The sequence below is a fragment of the Acromyrmex echinatior genome, chromosome 13 (assembly GCF_024713525.1).
Source record: "Acromyrmex echinatior isolate Ae372 chromosome 13, ASM2471352v2, whole genome shotgun sequence".
Classification (NCBI taxonomy): Eukaryota; Metazoa; Arthropoda; class Insecta; order Hymenoptera; family Formicidae; genus Acromyrmex; species Acromyrmex echinatior.
In genome coordinates this window covers 10,763,876-10,787,222 of record NC_141864.1, presented here as the reverse complement: position 1 = coordinate 10,787,222, position 23,347 = coordinate 10,763,876, and the positions used below count along the sequence as shown (strand labels likewise).

The 23,347-nt window shown below is 32.2% G+C and overlaps 1 protein-coding gene across 7 annotated transcripts in view; it reads left to right on the top strand.

Moving 5' to 3' along the window:
* The window catches only part of mwh (multiple wing hairs), a 50,703-nt gene that overhangs the window by 3,321 nt on the left and 24,035 nt on the right, over positions 1 to 23,347 (top strand). The window contains exons 3-6 of one of the 7 annotated variants that reach the window (XM_087412741.1): positions 2,605 to 2,881; positions 4,006 to 4,324; positions 4,620 to 7,178; positions 8,762 to 9,448. In XM_087412741.1, coding sequence (XP_087268867.1) covers positions 9,249 to 9,448 — 200 coding nt within the window. In that variant the 5' untranslated portion in view covers positions 2,605 to 2,881; positions 4,006 to 4,324; positions 4,620 to 7,178; positions 8,762 to 9,248. Of the gene's footprint in view, positions 1 to 2,604; positions 2,882 to 4,005; positions 4,325 to 4,419; positions 7,179 to 8,761; positions 9,449 to 11,562; positions 11,843 to 23,347 lie in introns of those variants that run through there. The other 6 variants (XM_087412742.1, XM_087412744.1, XM_087412743.1 and 3 more) reach the window with 6 other exon arrangements.

The window sequence follows — 23,347 nt, the reverse complement described above, 5'->3', positions numbered from 1 at the left end:
AATTAAAGTTAAAAGAGAACGGTATAAGCATATCTTCGATGATTTTGAATTCGATTCGAACGCTGAACAAGATCGAATTTGTTATGATTAAATCATTTTCCTAATATTGAATACTATTGATGCATCCTAATTGACAAAAATTTTATAATTAGCCACAAGAATTTTATTAAATAAATATGAAACAATTAATATTCTTGTAGGTCGTACCGTCGCCGACTGCAGGGCGACACCTCGTCCCACTTAACGACGATGTTGCTCCGACAACTTTTTAAGTCCGTTTAATTAGTTGCCTACGGCAGAATGCGACATATCGGTCATTCTTATTTTACACATTTTGCTCTGATGATCATTCAATAATATCTATATATATTTCACACAAGATTCCTCGATAATTTTGTTCCTATTCCCTTTATTGTAAAAGTATATTTACATATTTATCAAAAGATTTAGTTTTATCTTGTACATACATATTTCCTTTAACTCGAGCATTTAAAATCTTTATTTTTCATGCAGAGGAGACTGAGGACAGTTGTACCAATTTTTAGAAGTGTATACATATGTTTCTTTATTTATAACATATATATATATATATATATATATATATATATATATATATGTTTATTTCTTTTAATGCATATGACATGCACGCAACAGCTATTTAGATTTATGTATTATTTGCAAAAAGGTATAATTTTAGGCTGTTTATGAGTAAAATATAAAAATTCGTATTAGTACATCTTACTCTGATTTAGGACAAAATGAAACAAAGTTAGGGAAAGTTGTAACGTATTCTGAAAATAAATTATCAGTTTTAAAACAGAAATTCAGTGTTTTAAAAATAAATTAGCGTTTGATACAATCTACATCGACGTCACGGTCCTTGCTAGATGTTATGATAGCAGCGAGTAAATATAAATCAGAGATAGGTAATATATATAGCTTATATATTGCGTAATTTACATCGCAAGATGTAACTTTCGTTTAAAATCTGTAATTATAGTGTAACACAATATTAAGTGACTTAGGCATGATCAACTGACAACCTCTCATGCGTGTCTTCGATTTCACTCGATAGAGGAGCATTAATGTTTAGATATACGTGCAGTAGTAATTCAAAAAAATTGACAATAAATCGAGAGATTCTTATTATTATAGTTTTCCTTTTTTGTTTTATGTCTTTATATATTATATGTAAATTTTTCAATACGATTGAATATATTACACATAAAATGTATCTCCTCTGTGCATTTCATTAACCTGGTTCTCTGTATATTAAAGAAAAAAACATGAAAAACAGGAACTGGATTACAATCGTGACAAGTTTTCCGGTAGACAATTTTCCCGCTGGAAAAATATTACGTAATAGACATGCGACCACAATCTCGTATGCTGTTTAGAGAGGTATCGTAATACAAAACCGCGTTCACATGGATATTATAGGCATTATATACGTTTTACATTCCTTTTTTGATCATCCGTTTCTCTCACGGAATTACAGTTCTGTTTTACGTAAGATCATACAGCCCGCTTTGCTAGATAGATTGTGCATAAATTAATCCTTTGTTATGCACAATATAATTTCAAAACAAAACGTTGCATCTACTGCAGTACTTTCTGTATGCAAGAAGTAGTTCGAAAAGAGGCGTTGAAAAGAAAGAAATAAATATTAGATGGATTTTATATTTATACTCTAACAGGCCTTTCTATTCATCTGCTTACTGTTTCCAGATCTTTGCAGACTGAATTTCATTAAGTAGCATAGTGTATACAAAGTGTCTTTGTTGCTTTCTTTAATACGTATAAAGACAAATGACTAGTAACAGCCATTTGTTAATCACAAATTGAAGTGACTTTATATTCTTCTTCCTAAATAAAGATGAATCACTATTTCTCGAAAAACACAAACAAAGCCATTCATAACGATTTATCCTAACTGACTCCGTTTCACTGCGGCTATCAATTCTGTTAGACGTCGATAATTATCATTTCTTTCGTCTTACTTCCCTGTTCCCGACATTGCACAAGCATCCGGAAGTAGCTGCGTTCTTGCCGCTTGATACATGGTTACATGTATCCGCTCAACCCAGGTCAAGCGTGAATCTAACCCACTGGTATTACTGTCGGATCTTATCCTAAGAAATCACTCTGAATTTTACTTTTCAAGGCTGACGGAAAACTATTACCTCTAAATTGTGAACACGAATGATAATGCTTCAATTCGCATTCATATCTTTTTTACGCATCGATTTTACACTTTCGTCGACTGTTCACAATATTATATCACAAAATATTTTATTAAATGTAGTTAATTGTGTATAATTTGAGTCTTTCTCAGAATGTAACGCGGTATATATCAGATTATCGAATAATTTTTCGCTCAAAGACTGCACATGTTGCGCAGAATTTCATTAACCAGGTTGAACGTTAACCAAGTTCATAATCGATGGATATGGCGGTGGCAATCAATTTAATTAATATTGACTCCTATTTAAAAATAGTTGTACGCGCATGCATCCTGTGCGATATGAGAATCATTATGAAATCAGGTCTTATGTCTCATTACCATATTCTTCACGCTACTTCCTTCTTCTTAACGTTACTTAGGCACCCGGAAACGACATAGTCTCTTACAGGGTGATACACGAATGCAGACACTTATCTCAGGTCAGATGAACCTGATATGCTGGAATCCTTGAGATTTTATTTTCTCCGTGCAACAATTAAATTATATATAGGAAAAGCAAAGCTAAAATAAAATTCTGACGTATGGCTATGGAATGTATATACTTTCAATTGATGAGCTATCACCATCGATGTAACATGACGATAAATTAAATTTAAACCTGTTCAACACGTTGGAAAATTTACGTCATCTATTAAAGTAGGTACTTGCTTATATAATATCTTAATTCAAATTTAAAATATAAAATACGATCTGCCATCGAATAACAGTATTATGGTTCGTAATTATACATAAATAAGAAAATAATAGATTGCCGATAAAAAAAATGAGAACTTGATGTGTACGTACATGTTTGTATTCATCAACTACTTTACTATGCATTTAATGTAACTTTTCTTACTGTTAGAATGGTAAATTTTTTTACGGTTATAAAAGAATGTCTATCTCTTTCTATTTATGTCTAAGAATGTCTTCTATCTCTTTCTAATTAATTATTATCATGCTTAAAAATCGATCGATCAAAACGCTATATCAGAAAAAATGTAATTTAAAATAGACATTTTTTTGTTCATTTCTGGCAAATACATTCGTCACGTTCCTGTCATGTTCTTTATTAACGGTCGCATGATTATAAAGTATATGAAAATGACGTTTCTTATGGTTCTATCTGCAGCGGTACTTGATTACCTTTCGTTAAGAATCTTTATTAGAGCTCGTAGTGAGCTGACCTAGTAAGATTGGAAGCTTGAGAAAATAAAAACACACGCAACCCTTTATGTACGTACACACATATTCAAAATTCATGAAGCAAATAGCAAATTGCATTTACTTCAATATCACGATCATCCAATTTAAATCAATTAATGCGATCAGTTCGATTAGAATGAAAGATTTTAAAGAGTCCATCTTTTTCATCTATTAGAAAGTTGTAGACTTTGGATATAGGTATATAAGAATTTTTCCTAATATATTTATAGATATGTGTAAAGCGTATCATATACACATATATATAATCAAATTATTAGCTACTTTGCTGTTGAAGATAAATAGAATTTTTCAAGAAAATTCTTTCGCTTTATAGATAAATTTTAATTCTGTATTCTATATTTTATTACTGTTACATACATGCGCCTGTATAATAAGTTATGCTGGCGATATTCAAAAATTATTAAATCGTTAAATAATTAAAGATCGTGTCTTAAACTTAAAATATAAGATGGGAAATTTTATTTTTATCATTTTACATATGTATTATATGTACTATATGAAAACTTAAAATAGTAATATAGCCATTTGAAATTTATCAAAATATTTGTTTACAGAGAACCGTTTATTTCCGTTCCACATAGCAAGGAATTGTGATATGTTGCGTGTCACGTTACGCCCAACGTCGGCTCGTTAGTTCTTAATCGAAATCGCATCCTTCGATCTCTCGTCGTACCATGTGTCATTATGTACTCATCCAAATTATACCAATTAACCATTGCTGGAACAAATTTTGCTTTTTGCAAGAGAGAAAGGGTCTGTAAATACTACGGAGCGTTTCATATTACGTGCGGCCAGGCTTAGATTTAAAAATGGGCTTGGTATGTTCGCTGACGATATGAAATAAAGATAAAATAAAGATTTCTACGTATGAAGGTAAAATAAACATTTATGTACACATTTCACTTATGCTCCAAGAAAAATAAATTAAAGTAAATTTCCAGTTTGTTTGTTTGTTTTTTTTTTTTTCTAATAAATTTTTTCTCTACACTTTCATTATTTTATCAGACAGAAGAAAAATTTCTATCGGCATGAGCGATAATTGGTCCCCCAAAATAAATTATATATTCAATATAAGCGATCATGAATCTTTATTACCGTAATTATTTCATATTACTGTAATTTCTATCTTTGAAAATTCTGGGTAATAATGAATTAAATTTGTTCACAGATTTTTAATTCACTATTAAATAATAACAATGTCTCTAATAGTTATATTTTGTTTCGTACGTATATCCAACAAAATTATGCTTAGCAAATAAAATTAATAGATATTCGTAAGAAATCGTTTCACTATCATCGATTCATGTACAGTACAAAATATAAGTAAGCGAAGTAATAATTCTGCGCTGTCCGACTGAAGGCTCGAGCATTACACTGAAGCCGCGATAGAAACGTGTGAAAATTAACAATGAGAGATAAGACTCCTAAACGGAATGTCGCGTCGAGCAGCAAGGCGATTGAACCTGACCCAGTGAGGCGGTCCCCGGGTTCCCTGGATTCCGAGTATTCAAGAAGCCGGATGGGCTCACGATACATCAGCGCGGCGTAGGTCGCGACTTGACCCACAGTCTGAAACTGCGAGCCATGGTCTTTCTCTCGTCAGGCTGAACGTACGCGAGTTATGGCGCACCATGGCGTACCACGCCGACGGCCGGCGGGCCAAGGAAGAAGACAAGACGAGGAGGACTCGACTCGCTGGAGAGGCAGCCAGGCAGCCAGGCAGCCGAGAGAGGCGATGTGCACACAGCACACAGCACACGTGCACCTCGGGGCATTCGCGGGTTGGCAGTCGGCTCTTGAAAGCCGCCCGGTGAATGCCACTCGCGGCTCTCAAACGCGCGTTTTTGCCAATCTCTCGGTTGCACCTAGAGGGATTCTCTAGAGTCGTGTCTGATTCTCTAGCGCGGCTGTGCTGTAAAATTTCGCACCAAGGGAGATGTTACCGAGAGGGAATCTCACGCGAAATGGGGGAGGGATGTAGGGGAGGGGAAGTGCCGATATTTTTTATTGATAATTTTTACGGTGGTAATGTACGCTATTGAATGTTAACGCGAGAAGGGACGAGAGAGAGAGAGAGAGAGAGAGAGAAAAAGAGCGAGGGCGGTGTGTTGAATGTGATTTTTAACAAGTGCTAATCTCTTTGATGTAGAGAACGTCAGCGACGCGGTGCTCTACGAGTTGGTGTTTAATTAATGCTACAGATGGGATAAATGATTTCTACTAAATATATTAAAGAAAGAGAGAAAGGAAGAGGGAAGGACAGAGAATTCAATAGGATTGTCTACTTGGAACATTTGAAATCGTTCTTTGTTCCATTCTTCTTACACAAGAATGTTACTGAATACTGTAGTTGCGTTAATAGTCTCATAAGTCTATTATGCTTCATGTAGATGTGAGTAAAGTGCTCCGTAATTATTGAAATATTCTTAAAAGAATATTATGATGTCACTTTATTAATCGAACGCGTTATTGAATTAATAAATAAATACTTACATGTTTTATTTTAAACTTAAATGTATTATGGTTTCAAGTAACGATTTTAATATCCACGCGCATATATATTTTATATTTTTCATTGTATATAAAGTACAATATGTGTACTGAACACACAGAAGGAATGATTTTGATGAAGTGTCTTAAAATTTAGATACGAATCTGAAAAAAGATTCGTTAGACAATTAAAATGATTAGAAAACTCAAGCATGACGAACAAAGAATTTTGCTGCAAAGAATTTTTGACATTCTAACAATTAATCTGACTATCCACATAGGAGTAATTATTTCGATAATCAAAATTATTTTCAAATTTGTATTTAAATGTTTTCTTTAACAAAAAAATCTTTTTATGCAGTAAGTATTAGAGCCTTCATGAAACAGCATAACAATAACGACGAATAACTACAAATTTTCCACGCTGTCTTCAGTAGATCACTAGGTTTTTCAACAACGATATCCCAGTAGCATACTTTCATGACAATTTCAACTCGTTGACAGTTAGTAATGTATTACGAGAACAATTCATGATACATGAAACGATACTGAAATATATTTAAATGTCGATTTAGCGTCAAGAGAATTAAAAGTCAAAACTCGATTTGTGTCTGGTTAAATTATTTGAAATTATATACAACACAGAAAATTATTGAAAATCGATTAGAGATTAATTTTCATATTAAACAGTGGGTCAAGTTTGTGTTTGAAAAGTACATGTAAGTAACGACAGCCTACAGATTGATTTACGAACGAATAATACAGAAGGAAGATAAATCGCTGTCGCACTTAGCGGGTACATCGACGAGTCACTCGAAATAATCGCGAGCATCGCGAGACTCCGTTACGCTGATAAAAGAATGATTACAATTCTTTGATCCAAAAAAACACAATTATGAAAATTGTAAATATTTGGAAATATTTCGAAAGATTTCACGTTCTCTTCGTCAGATGCGATTAACCATTACGCGCAGTGGGAACAAAACGTGGGAATTTCTGAGACGTCAGTGACAGTGACACTGTGATACATCCGCAATCCGAAGAAGAACTCGTTATACTTATACGCTATCACGTACGTGAGCGATCTTATAATCGTGGGAAAGCATAAATAGTGCGGATCAAATAGAAAACGTGAATTCGACAACGAAAATAGAAGCATCGAAAACCAAAGTGAAAATTACGTACAACTAGATAATATTTAAACAAAAATATTCGGTATAAACCAGTAAACGTAAATGTTCGTATTACAAAAATATATATTGATAATATACATATATTTTGATTACAATATTCAAATGTCAGATTTAACTTTTACTTAAGAAGATTTTCTTCAATCTATATTATATGAATATTATATTACACCATGGCTTTAATATCAATATCGGTTTATTATACAGTGCCAAAGAATATAAATAAACATATCGTATAAATTTATAAATGACTGACCAATTAAAATTCTAAGAAGTTCGAATAACAATTGAATGAAACTTACGAGTAAAAATGAAGATAAATATAAAATAACAAAGAGATGAAAAAGAGATAGAATAGAAAAATGAAAGAAGTTGTGTCAATTAAAGTAATTTCGATTAAATGCATTTTTAAATGTACATTTATTAGAACGGAAAATATATGTACATCCAGCATAAAACATTCTCACGTAAATGTCGCGAATATAATTTATGAACATTCTACGGCACGAGATCTTACAATTAATGAAGTTGCATCATAAAATCGCGACTTTAATTTCCCTCGCCATTTAAAGAAGTGCAGTACGCAGCATCCATTCTATAAATGCTACTTTCGACCTGTAATTACGCAAGTGTAAACACAATCGTACGGGCAACGCGAGTAATGTAGCAATTATTTGCGGGTTATGCACATTCGTGATTTAATGTAATAGTTATTTATAATGAGTAAACAATTGGAACAGGAAGTAAAACCAGATACTGGCATCGAGTAGAAAAAATTGAACGCGTTAAAATTTGCAATGTTGTATTAACATTCGTGTGAAATAAATATTATTAATTTATTGAGGCATTTGAATTGAAAAAGCAAAATTGAATTAAATATATACATATATATATACTCATAATAAACAAACCTCGTATAACTTTGACAGTCATAATTTTAGATTCTATGTTTCAAAAGAGAAAGTAAAACTTACTTTATTAGTATCGGATAATTAAAAAAAGAATATCGCAACATTCATAAATAATATGTACATATAGTTTGAAATTTTTATTATATATCTTGATTAATTATTGTTTTGAATCTGTTTAAGGAGATTGTAAAAGCATAAAACACGTATATTAATATTTACGCTTTAAACAAACTATATATATATATATATATATATATATAGTGTGAAAGTTATTTTTATAACATTCTATTTTTGTTGAGCAACACATTTTTATAAATTATTTATTTTATTTAATATTAGTTTTATTGTAATAAACAAAAGAATTTTAAAAATAATAACAAAAATCTAAATTTTTTAAATATAAATATTGTATTTTAAGTATTAAAAATGATTTATACAAATTTTCATTGAGATTCACCAATTATAGTTTATAAATAAATATTTTGTTTATTTACTAAACAATTAATGTCTGCATCTCAATGTAACTTTACATAAATATTTTTGAATTTATTAAGTACTTGTATAAAAAAAAATTAAGATTTTTATCAATATTTTATAATTTTTATATATTAGGTGTAGTAAAAAGAAATCCATTACTTTTCCAATAGATGGCTTTAGTAATCTGTATCCCGCGAACGCATGTTAAATTGAAAATAAACGAATGATATGAAATTCAACAGATTGCAACGACCTGTCTTCAAAGTTCTCCATACGTCGGAGAAGGAAAACATAAGCTATTACTTAAGCTGTTACACGACTCTGACTGAAGGCCAGGGTCGTGGCACGCGAGACTTATGCAGTTCAGAATCCCACGGTCCTGATAGCCGATCATGCAATCGAACACGATCTTCGCGCTGCAAGTAACGTGAAAAAAGTATCTCCAGGGGAAAATATTTATGTAAATTCATTAATATCGTAGCAAATAACAACAAAGTGTATTAAATGTAGAAAAAGTTTTGTGTGCGAATGACTTGTGTAAAAGATGCGGATAATAATAATTTAATTAACGGACATTACATGCAACCCCCAGATAATATTTTATGAGAGTGAAAAAACAGTGTGGGGGGGGATCAAGCAAAATTGTTTCTCTTAATAATTTATTTAGTTTAGTGTCGTGTATTTGTGTTATAACTACAAAATTCGACGATAATCCGACGATAAATAACAATGGGAAATACGAGATCACAACCCTGCGGACGAAGCAAAACTCTTTATTTATTCTATCTTATCCACCGAACATGGAACGTCGTCGTAGATCGAAAGGATCAAGATCGTTGTGACGATACCGATAGAGAAACGGACTTATCATCAAAATGCAGCACTTGCAACGTATGCGATTACCGACAGGACAGTCTGATCTTCGAAAGGTAATATAAAACTGTAATATTTACAATCGATAAACTTAATACTGCATTACCTGCAGTAAGTTACTTAGGTAATTATATCGACTGTTGAGAAATTTATATTGACATTCGATAATGTCCATACTCTTCAATTTCCAAATTCATCAAGCCTATTTGATAATTACAATAATTTACCCAGAATTACATTTTTTTTTATTATTTCTATATTACTTTCATTTGTCATAAAATTAAAAGTATAATAGATCCATTATTATGATTTTAATTAAAGAGAGATTTTAATTTCCAGAGAGAAAGACGTTTTTAATCCATATAATTTTTTATAATTCACTTCTATTCTTTAATTTTTTTTTTTCTTTAAAAAATCAATGAAAAATAATGAAAATGATATTTATAAATATATAATGAACGAATGTAATTTATTTGCATAAAATGTAATTATTTTGGATAAAAAAAATTATGTACAAGAAATATTCCGATATATAAAAATTTTCACAAAAGCATTGCTTTTTTTTACGTTTCCATTCAAAATGTATGGAATATATAAACTTTCATATCTCCGTGAAAACTATCAATTTTTGTCGTATCCGATAGGAAATTATCCATAGAAACCGTTTTAACTTACATCAAGCGTTTCACCTAGATCGATAATTCCAGTTTTAATACATGATCTATCCAATGAAACAACATTGCATCTATAATTGTACATGTCACACATATTTTAGACCTACTTTAAAGAATCTAGTTTATAGACTTTTTAAGATAAAACTTTATTTATAATTTTATATGTCGAGTATGTGTTTTTTCGAATTGTTATTTGAATGAAATTTTATAAAGAATGGGTGAAATTTATTACGACATATTTTCTTTATTTAAGGAAGCAACTAATAGTAAGACAGCAAATATAAATGGACAAATAGAGAAAGAGAAATAAGAGCAAAAGCATTCTTTTTCCTTTTAATTTGAATATTACACCATTACTATCTCAAATGTAGTGATATTAGCGAGGAAATATAATATAGACTGAAAATTTTTTATAAATTACACTTGAATAGAAATATACGCTTATAAGGGTCAACGCGATGCTACAAACTCTTTGAAGCGTTTTTTAATTGGTCAGTTTGCAAAATTTTTTCTTCTAATTACTTCATTAAACGCTTCAAAGCGTTTGTAGCAAGACTTTGACCATAGCCTATAAAATATATGAAAAACTATCTTCTTGTTTCGGGTAGAAATTAAAGCATATTATTTATTTCTACATACTATTATTAATTTGATAGTTTGTCATAACTGTGAGCATAACTCATTTTGTTTTTGATTATGCATAATTCATATCTATAGATATGTAACTATTTATTAATTATAACAAAACAAAAGTTTTGAATTTTCGGTATATTTTACAAGTTGGTATTGTTTTGTTGAAATATATTTTCATATTAATGTATTTTGTAAGAATTTTGATTGTATACATTTTCTCGCTTATGACATGACAATCTGAGATAATAGTGGCGAGTGAACAGGAGCTTTAACACATAAAATACGATATATGAGCTTTATAATCGATTTTTCTTACAATTCGTAAATTTGACGAGTCACGTTCATAGATTTTGATTTTACATTTTCGTTTTATGCTTATTCTACGCGCATAACATATAGAAACGTTTGATTATCGACTATACCTTTGATGAAAATTTTTCTCATAATTTTTACACGAAATGGAACGAATTTTTCAGAAATACTCAGAAATATTCGGAAAGTTTACATTTTCTCTCAGAACTTCTCATACAAGTGAATTCTCATTCCATAATTTTTAAAAAGTATTTTTAAATTTTTTAGATATTTTGTAACATTTCATCAGAAATTATACTTACAAAAAAATCTTAAAAATCTTACGATCTTTCATAATTAACATATATGAAAAATTCTGAGAAATATTCCAATTCGTATAAAAAATGTGAGAAGGTTATAAAATTATATAGAAATTCTGCAAGATTATATGAAAAATTCTGAGAAAAATTGTCACCAAAAGGGAGGATGCACGTACGTTACGTACGTGTGTGTCCCTTCCGTGGCGTCGTCCTTTTCGTAGCGCGCATGATGTATCGCGAGATAAACTCAGATAAACTCTGCTTACATTACGAGCAGGTGAAGGCGCCTCGGCGCGATGCTCCGCGTTACGTCGCGCCGGTCGCGCCGGTGTCAGTAAACCTCCAACCATCTCGCGGTGCGGAGTTACAACGCGCGGTCAATCCGAGTGTGATGATAAACTCCTCCGGTAGCGCGCGATGCCGATTCTTTCGACAACTGTTGGCCGACCGGCTCGCGATTAAAGCTGAATAATTCTTCCGCGCGCTCTCAAGCACGCGTCCATGCGTCCGAGATTGCAAACGTCTAATTAAGGTAAATTAATCCTATCATGTTGCGCACTTTAACTCGTGTCAAGTTTACGACACAATTTTTTTTTAGGATTAAGTAATTAGTTTGCATAAATAGGATCAACTCAGTTTAGAGGGTGGAAATTAATCATCAGCTTTTCCTTCATTTAAAATTGGTTATGGTTCATTATTTTGTTGTATTCCTTGCCTCGAAATTGATACTGTACTGTTTCAACACCTATACATACATTTGATAATTACAATAATTTACCCAGAATTACGTTATTATTTCTATATTACTTTCATATTTGTCATAAAATTAAAAGTATAATAGGTCCATTATTATGATTTTATTTAAAGAGAGATTTTAATTACTAGAGAGAAAGACGTTTTTAATCCATATAATTCTTTATAATTCACTTCTATTCTTTAATATTTTTTTTTCTTTAAAAAAATCAGTGATAATGAAAATGATATTTATAAATAAATATGTAATGAACGAATGTAATTTATTTTCATAAAATTGTAATTATTTTGGGTAAAAGGAATCATGTATAAGAAATATTCCGATATGTAAAAATTTTCACAAAAGCTTTTTTTACGTTTCCATTCAAAATGTATGGAATATATAAACTTTCATACTGTACTGTTTCAACACCACTATACATACATTTTATATACATATAGTAGGTTTTTCATCCTGCAAAGTTGAATAGTTTTCAAGAAAATTGTTGAGTCGCAAAATTGTGAGAAATGGTTGCGAAAAATGCAGTTTTCATACAATTGTATCAAACTATCAAACTTGCAAGTTTCAAAACCAACAATTCGGCAATGTTGTTACTTAAAGATTTTTCTATCGTTTCTTAGAATCTTGCTTTGTGACAGCAGAACAGAAATAATGATGAATGAAAAGTGGAAGTTCGATATATCAATTATCTCAATATATATTAATGAGACTGGTACGAATATCGATGGTTTAACTTATCGTTACCGCCTGTCGTCGAGATTGCGAAAATTATTGACGCGCGATAATAAACATGCTACTCTCGCACGCTGACGATTTTACTTGAACTTTTTGCTCGCGGAAAGCCAAGACGACGATCTCGTTCAAGCTTGCTCAATAATTACTAACGGCACATTTCTTTCTTCTTCTTCTTTTTTTTTTTTTTTTCTTTATATGCACGCGAACGCGCGTCTAACGAGACGAGTAATTTCATTCCCATATGTAACGCAGGTCGTACAAAGTACGATAAAACATATAAGCGAATCGTGATGAATGAAATGAGATCGCATTCACGAGTGCGAACGTAAAAAGCTAGTTAGTCGTTACTTTCGTGCCAATTACCGCAATTGCTGAAACACCCGCCTCCTTAACACGAAATCAAGCCGGTGCCACAATTGTTGCCATTGTCGCGTTTCGCCGTTGTATTGGACAAGCGCCGAGACGCCATTGTTCTCTACGCAGAAATTACCGGCGAAATGTACGTGAGTGTGGGAATCGCAAAAAGAGCTACGAATCATTACGATTATAATTGCGCGTTCTGCTTACACTTTCGATAAGTACGCTAAGTAATGTATAACGTATACGTGATAATATCGGGAATGAATCACACACACACACACATACACGCGCCTTTACGTTTAATTTACACACTTAGTTTTCTATATTTGTTTAATATGAAAATTCGCGACCAACGTGAAACACAAAATGAAACTGAAGTATTTAACGCCGGATATGCGCTGAGAATACAAGAAGATTCGATGTTTTTCTCCAATATAATCATTGATCGCATACTTCGTTACGCGTGTAAGAACTAGCATGACTCGAGTTCTTTTAATATCACGCTATATCATGCTACTAACATTGCTTTTTTTTAATTGTAAAAGTGTATCCATACGGAGACTAAAGGTTGATCGGTATCGTACAATGAGTTCTGTTACACTTGCAATATATCGTTGAGATATCAATATACAATATCATTGTGACTTATCTTTCATTCTACGCGTGTCTGTACGTATTATATAATGTTGACGTAAAATATTTTCATAGCAAATTTCTTTATGTTCACATAGAAGAATTAATTATTTGATGAAATTAAAAAAGTAACTTTAAATATCAGAATACATTTTTTTATTACACGTATTAAATTTTCATTTTTTTCATAAGCATCTAAATAGGATTTTATATAATATATGATACAAATAAATAAAAAATAAGTATTTTAATGAAATGGGCGGTAAGTGCATTCAAAAAAGAAGTATTTACTTTCAAGATATTAAAATGTTTCATTCTTGTCTCCGTTTTTTAAACACTTAAAAATGTTTATGTGTTTTGTCTATTGAAAAAGTTTAAAACTAAAATATCTTTAAATGTTTAAAAAATGGAGACAAGAATAAAACGTTCTTCTTTTTACAGTGTGGATAGAAGTTTAGGGAGTGTATCAATGGCCATTTCCTTATTAGATTAATCAAGTCATGACACGTGAAGAACATTTACGTCAACCCACAAGAATTTTATGTTCTCGGCAAGTCTTCGCACGTAGCGTGCTTGTTTCAAATTTATTATACACCTACGTATCGTTATCCGTGTATGCATACACAAGTGTTTTGTAGATAGCGTCTCTTTTGTCCGAAATGGAAACAAACACTTGATAAAAACACTTGTCTAAATAGAAAATTCAAATTAAGGCTATAAATAATATTATTCATCAAGGCTTATAGAATTTGTTAATTAAATTAAATTTTAGTAATTTTAATTTTCTATATGTATTTACATTTTTTAAATGATACATTTCATGTGGCATAAATCATAATTATGTCTAATAAACAACACCAAATATCACAGTAATAAAAGAATATAATAATAACAACAACATAACGATAACATTTCTCTGCAGTTTCCTCGAAGGATTTTATGTCCGCGTTCTCACGTATACCGGTTTATCGATAGACACGTTTTGGTTCATCGATATCACAAGTACAAGTTTACCAGTACGAGGAATCACATTTTACTCATATCGGTCAATGTAATCCGGAGTTTCGGGTCGCACGTATAATATGGCCTCCTTCTCAAAGACGACTCTTTAAATGTGTAACTCTGTACCAATTTACGATGTACACGATGTTCCGAGCAATTTAATGCCATTTGATGACGATAAACTCCGATGGCTGCGGCATCGCCATAATTAGATTGCACGAGTTCCAATTGTACGCGCATTTTGTCGGACGTAACGATCAATTAAAAATTAAATCAATGCGCGACAATAGGCGCGTTTATCATGTCACGTCACGCGATCATCCATGTGAGGTGACACGAGATAGTTCTCTTGTTTACAAAAAGTTTCTACGTTATTTAATAGTGATAAAGATATAATTCAAAATTTATTTTATCTCTCTTTAAGCTGATATACTTTAAATATTTGAATAGTTAGCTGTTTATAGTATAATATAACGCAATTATGTACAAGTAGCGCGGAGAAAGAAAAGCTCAATAAAAGAATCAAGTTTTAAAATGCCTCACTGATTGTGCGAGCAAGTCTATTACTTTAAAGCAGCTCTTTGCACAACGGGATAAGTCATTAATTATGTCAGCTGCGTATTTTGTTGATTAGAATGCGCATTTCTCGAAACGTCGGGAAACACACAGACGTTAAATTCTTTATTATAAATGCGCATTAATCAAAATGCATTATTGTAACGTTTCTTTGTTAATCCCGACGAGCGGCGACATGTTGCTGGAAGTGAGAAACGTCGAAGCATGATTTGCAAATGGTCTCGCGATAATCATATCATCGCGAGACCATAATCATTTATAATAAAAAATTCCGTTCTATTATAAATATATCTTCTACGTCATCTGCTTTCATCTAACGCGAAATATAAAGTTACATTTATTGTGTAAAATGTTAATCGACGTTAAACACTCAACTATATTGGATTGTTAAAGTAACGTATTTAATTATTTAGCTTTTTTTTTTTGTCATAGAAATGTGTTTGTTACAAATAAATGTTATTTCGTGTTAGAAATCACTTAATTTTTGAAATATACGTGACGTTCACAAATATTTTGCTTTCAGTTGTATAATTTATTATTGTAGCTCTAATTTATTAATCCGTCACTTGTTACTCGTAATGAGACAAAAAAAATACGCGTTTAAATAGTGAAATAATTGTTTTATATGGTTTAAGCAGAAGCAATCTGTAATCACTTGTTTGTTACTCGCTTTCGATACTTTGCTTAATCATATATCGCCGCCAAACAAAAGATCGAGAATTACCTAATTAGACTCTACTACTAAAAGCTAATCGCGTTGAACTTAATTGATGCTGTATGATGTGTTTTAATTATACATACAGTCATACAAATAGCTTTTCACGTACGCATTACAAAAAGTTTGAAAGTGTCAAATAGAACAAATATAATGTTTTATCTGTGCAATTTAAAATAATGTTGTTTTATACGGACTGTAAATTTCTGAGAAAGAATCTCAATATATGTCAATATTCTTGTACTTAATTCGATATCTCCTTAAATAAGTTAATGTGTTCTATATATTTTGTTATTTGCTAATGAGTGCTTTATTAAATTGAACATTCGACTTTCCAATGCCTTTAGAAATTGTTACATCTGACGTATGCAAGAGGTACTTTCTATTCTAAATTGATTTAAATATGCCTCGTAAATTGGTTGTTAACATGGCGACATGCAATGATAATTGTGAAGAAGATTAGAAATTGTCGCGCAATTGCTTTTGCAGAGCGTGACGAATTAAAATCTTAAATCCAACGTACATATAATATGAGAGATACGGATTCTTAGTGTATGCGACAATTTCTTCGAATGATTTCCGCATGCACGTACATACAAAAATCTCTATTTCCGATCTTCGTGAAAGTTGACAAGAAAGTTGTCGCTTTTAATGTCAAAAGTAGATTCGTCATCTTGAACTACCACATGTGACATAAATTTCTGAAATTAATCCACAATTTCATTAAAGCAGATATTTAAATTATATTATCATTCGATCTTGTCGATCTTATACGTACTACGATCTTGTTTTAATAAATATATAATAATTATATCTTCTAATATTTGTAATAGAGGCGGATTATATACGGCGAATTAAATTAAATACGAGTTATAAATTAATAATTTTTAATATAAATCTGTATTTTTAATAGGAGTATTTACACAAACACTATTAATATTTACAAGAATTAATTATTCCGAATATAATAAATAATTAATAAATTAATTGCCTACATAATAAACATATTTAACGTTGCGTTTCAAAACGACAATATATTAATTGATCTCATATGTTTTTAAAAAATACATAATAAAAAAATGTGGCATTGATTTCGTTTCTCTGAACGAATAAACACAATATGCGACATTCATCATTACTTCTAGTTAATCCGGAAGATCCAATTACGCAGTAGATTTACATTTTTCTTGAAAATGCTACTGGAGAGTATTTCTTATTTATAGTGCCGTTCACCGTTACCATTCCGTTTCTGTTCGTGCAAGGATTCATCTCTACGCATCCTGTGCTTAGAACAACGACGATTATTAAGTATGGCTTTCCGTGTCGCGATTTTTCCGATGTGATTCATGCAATATCGAGCAAAACCGCCGCCTTCTGATCGTAGATCATTCTAACTAGTAGGAAGCTCGGAACTCGCTGGCAGCGATTTATGAATGATGCTGATCCAATTACTCATAGAAGCGCATAAATCAAATGCTAAAATTAATTAATCGATAAGTAGGGAAGCCGAGATAGTTGTGCGTGAATGGATTCTTTAAAACATCATAATCAATCGACATATAATCTAAATGATTACCATCGTTTATATTACACTTGATATTAATTACATTATAAATTCAGCGTCTACCATATTTTAGAGATCAGAAATCTCGCGTTACGTTGTAAAATTTCAATATATTACTTGGTTCATATTCTAAACGTAATATTCTCAGAGCATAATTTCAGCGTAACTATTCAGCGTTTATAAAAGTTTTGAAAAGTTGATTTTTTTTTTATCGAGCCTTTTTATTAAATTTCGATCGAGTCTCGTCGGCGCAGTTTCTCATGAGAGGTAAAAGGAGAGGAGAAGATGGTTTTGTAGGAAGCGAGCAAATGGCCTGCAACCGACCCATTAAATCGACTTGTAGACGATCACGCTCCGGCAAGGAGATAACAATTCGTTCACGGTATCTCGACGCGCTACTGTGGCTAATCTATTCATTGTTCAAGATATTGAGTAACCATCACAAATGTGACAATCGTGTTCTCGATATTTTGTTCATCGGGATGTTGCCAGATCCTGTTGATAGATGACAAAGTTTCAATCCTGGAAATGCATAACACTATAAAATACACTATAAAATAGTAGAGCTAATGACTTCTTCTTCTTCTTCTTCTTCTTCTTCTTCGTTTGATGAAAACCTATTCTCTAGCCCATGAACTAGTTTTATAATAATAAAAAGGAACTTCCATGCTCGCACACAACTCGTTGCAATAAGAGTAGCGTTTTGAAATACAACATGAAATTTCTGAAATATTCGTTATGTAAATATTTTTCTCGAGGGAAAAACTGAATTATTCAATGCAAAGTTCCGTTCGCAGGGTTCTCACTGAAATTACATCGAATGATGGTATGAGTATATACACGCATATATGTCATGAGATTTCTTGATACTCATATATAAGCATTAGCATTGGGAAATGATTTCTCACGTAACTAATACGTTCTAATCTGAATTCAATTTGTGATATCGCTTGCATCGCAGAACTCGAGTTAGCGTTAATACGCTGCGACATCTTTCCTGCTTAAATACTAGCCTTATAAGCGATTCTTGAATTCAAACGTGAGAGAATAAAAGCTAGAATTGAAAAAAAAAAGAATTAAAATTTGAATTTTGTTATCTGACAGGTCTGTTATTGTAATCGCATTATGTAACAAAAAACAATATTATAGAATTGTGCAAGCGAAAAAATAAGAAATTTCCAATTATATATTTATTCAATATATTTATTCCAATTATATATTTATTATTATTATCAATACATTATTATTTATTTTAAAGTAAATTTTCTGCAAGCAAAAAACTAAAGAGAAAAAAAAGAAGCATACGAATGGAAAAGAGTTTTGAAAAAGGAAATTTATATGATATATATTTATATAATGACGAAATATGATGCTGCACTCAATTATTTCGATTTAAGATTTTTTGATTTGTATTATCAAAAGGTTGCATTATACTAGACTGCTAAAGATGCTTGAATTAAGCAACGAAACGTTCGGTATTTATTATACATATGTAATATTGAGAAATATATGTTAATATAATCGCTCCAATTACAGCGAATTTAGACTCTTAATTGCCCGGTTTTCCATTAATTGTTTATATTTTATATCTCAAGAGCCCAACTTTAATTATTTTTTTTTAAGAAATCTCTAATTATATTTATTCAAGATAAATTATTATTTATTTTAAAGTAAATTCTCTGCAAGCAGAAAAGGGGTAAACTAAAGAGAAAAAAAAAAGAAGAAACGATACGAATGGAAAAAGTTTTGAAAAAGGAAATATTTATATGTACATAATGACGAAATATGATGCTGCGCGATGGACAAAACAAGTAGATTGCCTTGGACAATCACAAGTAGATATCCTCGTCAGGATCGTCATCACATCTCGACGCCTCCGTGTCGTCGTCCGCGCGATGAGTGTAAACGCGTCACGTGGGTGTAAACACATGTCGTGATGATGACGTCGTGATGCGCGGACGGAGAGCAACGCGTTGGATCGGAAATCGACTTGACTCTCGGCGTGCTTGAATTTCTACCGATGCATACATATATGCAGACTACCATCTTCGCATTCCATGCCCGTTGCACACTTGGCGCGACTTGGAATTCCTCCGTGAAAGCGATGGAGCAACTTAAAGGACCGCTCACAGTGCGTAGACGCGGTGCGAGTGTACGGCGCTCACTCGCTCGCTCGCTCGCTCTTTGTTTCAGCGAGGAACAAAGGTATACTCGCGCGACGCAACTCACGCAACTGCGGCGACTGCAACGCAACGGAAACGATGTTTTGTAAACGCAAAATCGTTTCCTTTGACACGAAACCGGATTCTCACGAACTCTCACGTGTGATTTCTTTATACAGAAATGTATGGACGATCGACGGTGCCTCAGACGGTCAACAACAATTTTACCGAGTCTACGTATTATCGAATTAGATTTTTTTGAGTTGATAATTAACATAGTAAACGTATTTTTTACTTGATTGATATATATGAAGCAACATGAAAATTGTTACTTTTTGAGAAAGGTACTTACATTAAGTATTGTGATAATATGCAATGTTAAATGTATTACACGGATGTATTTATTCACCGAATAAATTAGATTACATTGTTATAATTATGTTTTGATTTATTTAGATTTCATGTACAATTTATTGTGCAATTTATTGCAATTTATGTGAGAATCTCGCTCTCAAGAAATCTGCAGATGATGTGACGCTTTCATGAACAAGCTGTGACTTCCGGTACTTATATGTTTCTGTTTTTTCTATTCGTGTGTAATTGACTGTCTAAGTCGAGACTTGGATATTTAATTGTCATTTAATATAAAAATGATGTATATTATATATATTACATTATAATATATTATAATATAATAATATAAAATTATAACATACTGATGTTTCTCCAATATTTGTATATGTACACTTAGAAATGTTCATAAATTTAATTAAATTTTAAATTACACGATTTGAACTTAATTTCATGACGTTACCTTAAATTTAATGTATTTATAACTAAAAAGTATATTTGTGTGCGTATACATAAAATTTAATGTATTTTTCATGAAAATTTATGAAATTTTATGTACTTTTCATAAAATTTTATTAAAAGCACATTAAATTTCATAAATTTAATGTACACGTTCATTACATTTAAGTAATTACTGTATCTTAATTTTCAGTTAAATCATTCATTATTTTTAATTTCATTCATGAGTTTCATTTACATGTAAAGAAAGCATGTGGTTACATTTCTAACAGTGTATATATACACACTATATATTTCGATATATATCGAAAAAGACACAACTTTTTCAAGAAAGCATCGTATTATTTAAGTGCTTTGTCTTAAATGAAGATTCTTACGTGTAATAAACGCACAATCTATTGTATTTTCGTGTCGAAGGAAACGACTTTACAAAACATCGCTTCTGTTGCGTTGCAGTTGCCGTGATGTTAATTATTTCCATTAGAAAAGCCTCGTAAGATTCAAGATCAATATACGATCGCAATAATACCGACAAATCTACTGAATGAATAAAGATGTCATATATTTAACATCGCGTATCCCATCAGTCATAGTACTTAGCGTTATAACAAGTACCTTTGTCTAAGCTCGTGACGACTCCGCGCCGCAATACCTACTACTTGGTTAATTAGTCCCGTCGTTACTTCACTTATGATTTATCGCAAGTAGGTATGTTGTGCAATTCGCGCGAAACAATCTTGCAGACTCTAGAAAGCGTTTCCCTCTATCACCGGTATAGTTATCGCAGTTACTAAATGTATTCTCACGCAGACTACATTTTCTCGTATGGGGAGCAGCACGGTCGGATTTTATTACCACGTGTTTAGCCAATAATTCTGCATCGGTGTTAATTATTGCGTCCCGTTATGCCACTAGGTGAATAATGTTTGCTACCGCATGTAGTGTTGTGGTTGCGCATTTCCGATGCGAGTCTCGCAATTAACCGCCGTTCAAACCGCATCTCTTTCCATAATTACCTCTGTTGCAGTGTTGCTTTTCCACGTGACTGTTATATCAATGAATGCAACTCCCCATACGAAATACCTATGAAAATATAATATTATTGCCGACTAGCGTACTTTTCTCTCAGCTATACGTCTAAATATTCCTCTAAATATTCGTCTAAATATTCGTTTGCTCCAAGCGGTAAAATCGCAAAACCATATAGAGCAGCGGTGCAATTTCAAAACATTGTTCCGATGAGTGCACCGTGCTGAATTAAATGTCATCTTGCTAAACGAAGTGCATCGAAATGGCTAACGGTGCAGAGAAATTGTAGTTTCGCATCATGCCGCTGTAAATTAGATTTCTTCGGTGCGATAATTCGAACTGCCGAGCGTCATCCTGTGAATTCGTCCATCTTCACTTATTTATTTTTATTTATTTATTTTTTTCAGAGAAGAGCATCTCTTCTTTCTCTTCTTTCTTCTCTTTCTCTCGTATCTCGTTGCCGCACGTTCACAGATGTTCACGTATGTGAAACATGGAAAAGATACAGTTATACACTTTGCCGGAGAGAGAAAGAGATAGAGAGCAAGAAGGAGGAGGAGGAGGAGGGGGAGGGGGGGGGGGGAGAGAAGAGAGAAGAGAGAAGAGGATGGCACCTCGTCAGACGGAGGACCCGTTTTATAACTTGAGATTCATAACGGCATACGATCTTACAATGGACACTCGGTTGGCGAGCAGTGACAAACGAAACGGGATCCGAATCGGCGTATTTCACGGGACGTTAGTTTCGCGCGTATTAGATCTCGCAAGTTTATTTGCAGGAAGGCTTCCAGAACATGCGTGGAATAAGAATAATCTTAACACGTTTCACGGTCGGTTTTATTGATTGATTTTTTTTTTTCTTTTACGAGGAAGACATATACAGACGATATTTATCTTTTTTTCTCCTTATTTTCCTAAAGAGTTTCTCATCGCGAATAATACCATAGTTTACGAAAATAATACCATAGTTTTCTAAAAATAACGATTAAAAATAATTCTTCAAATTCTCTTTCCTTCTCGATCGAAAACTTACTGTTCTCAAATCTAATATCTCTTATTCTTCAATATATTGTCGTTCCTTTTAATTTAAATTAAATTCTTTTTGATCGTTAGAGAAAATGGGATGGATGTAAAGAGCGTTCGATTGAGTGGAAAGTTTTTGGCCTTAAAAAAAAAAAATATCATGTATGCGTATTAAAATGATGCGATTCGATGCTACTTATATCTCGACCAATAGGGCGTTACTCGTTTCTCTCGGTCGGGCATTAATGACTTCAATTTCCTGTGAGCACACGTGTATCATCAACACATGAATCGTTTTCTCCGCGAAACTGCTCTCGATCGAACTCTCGTTCCAAGAAAGCGACTGTCATTTGCATGGCTTTATGATCGATGAAGGTGACATTTATGCATCTTGCATGAAATATTCAGAACATGCATCATTTTCTATATGAATTGAAATGTTAAAATGATGAATATATACAACGTTACCTTTATTGGTCAAATAATTAAATTATAATCGTCTCGTCTTTCATCGGTTTCTCTGTAGAGAGAAACGGTATACTCTTGGCAGCTCAGGTGATTATCGCTGATCACTTTATTCTATTATCTCACATGATTATATTTTCGATAAAACTGTCTTTGGACAGTTTGAATTTGATGTAGCACGTAAACAGTAACGTTAAGAACGGAAACAT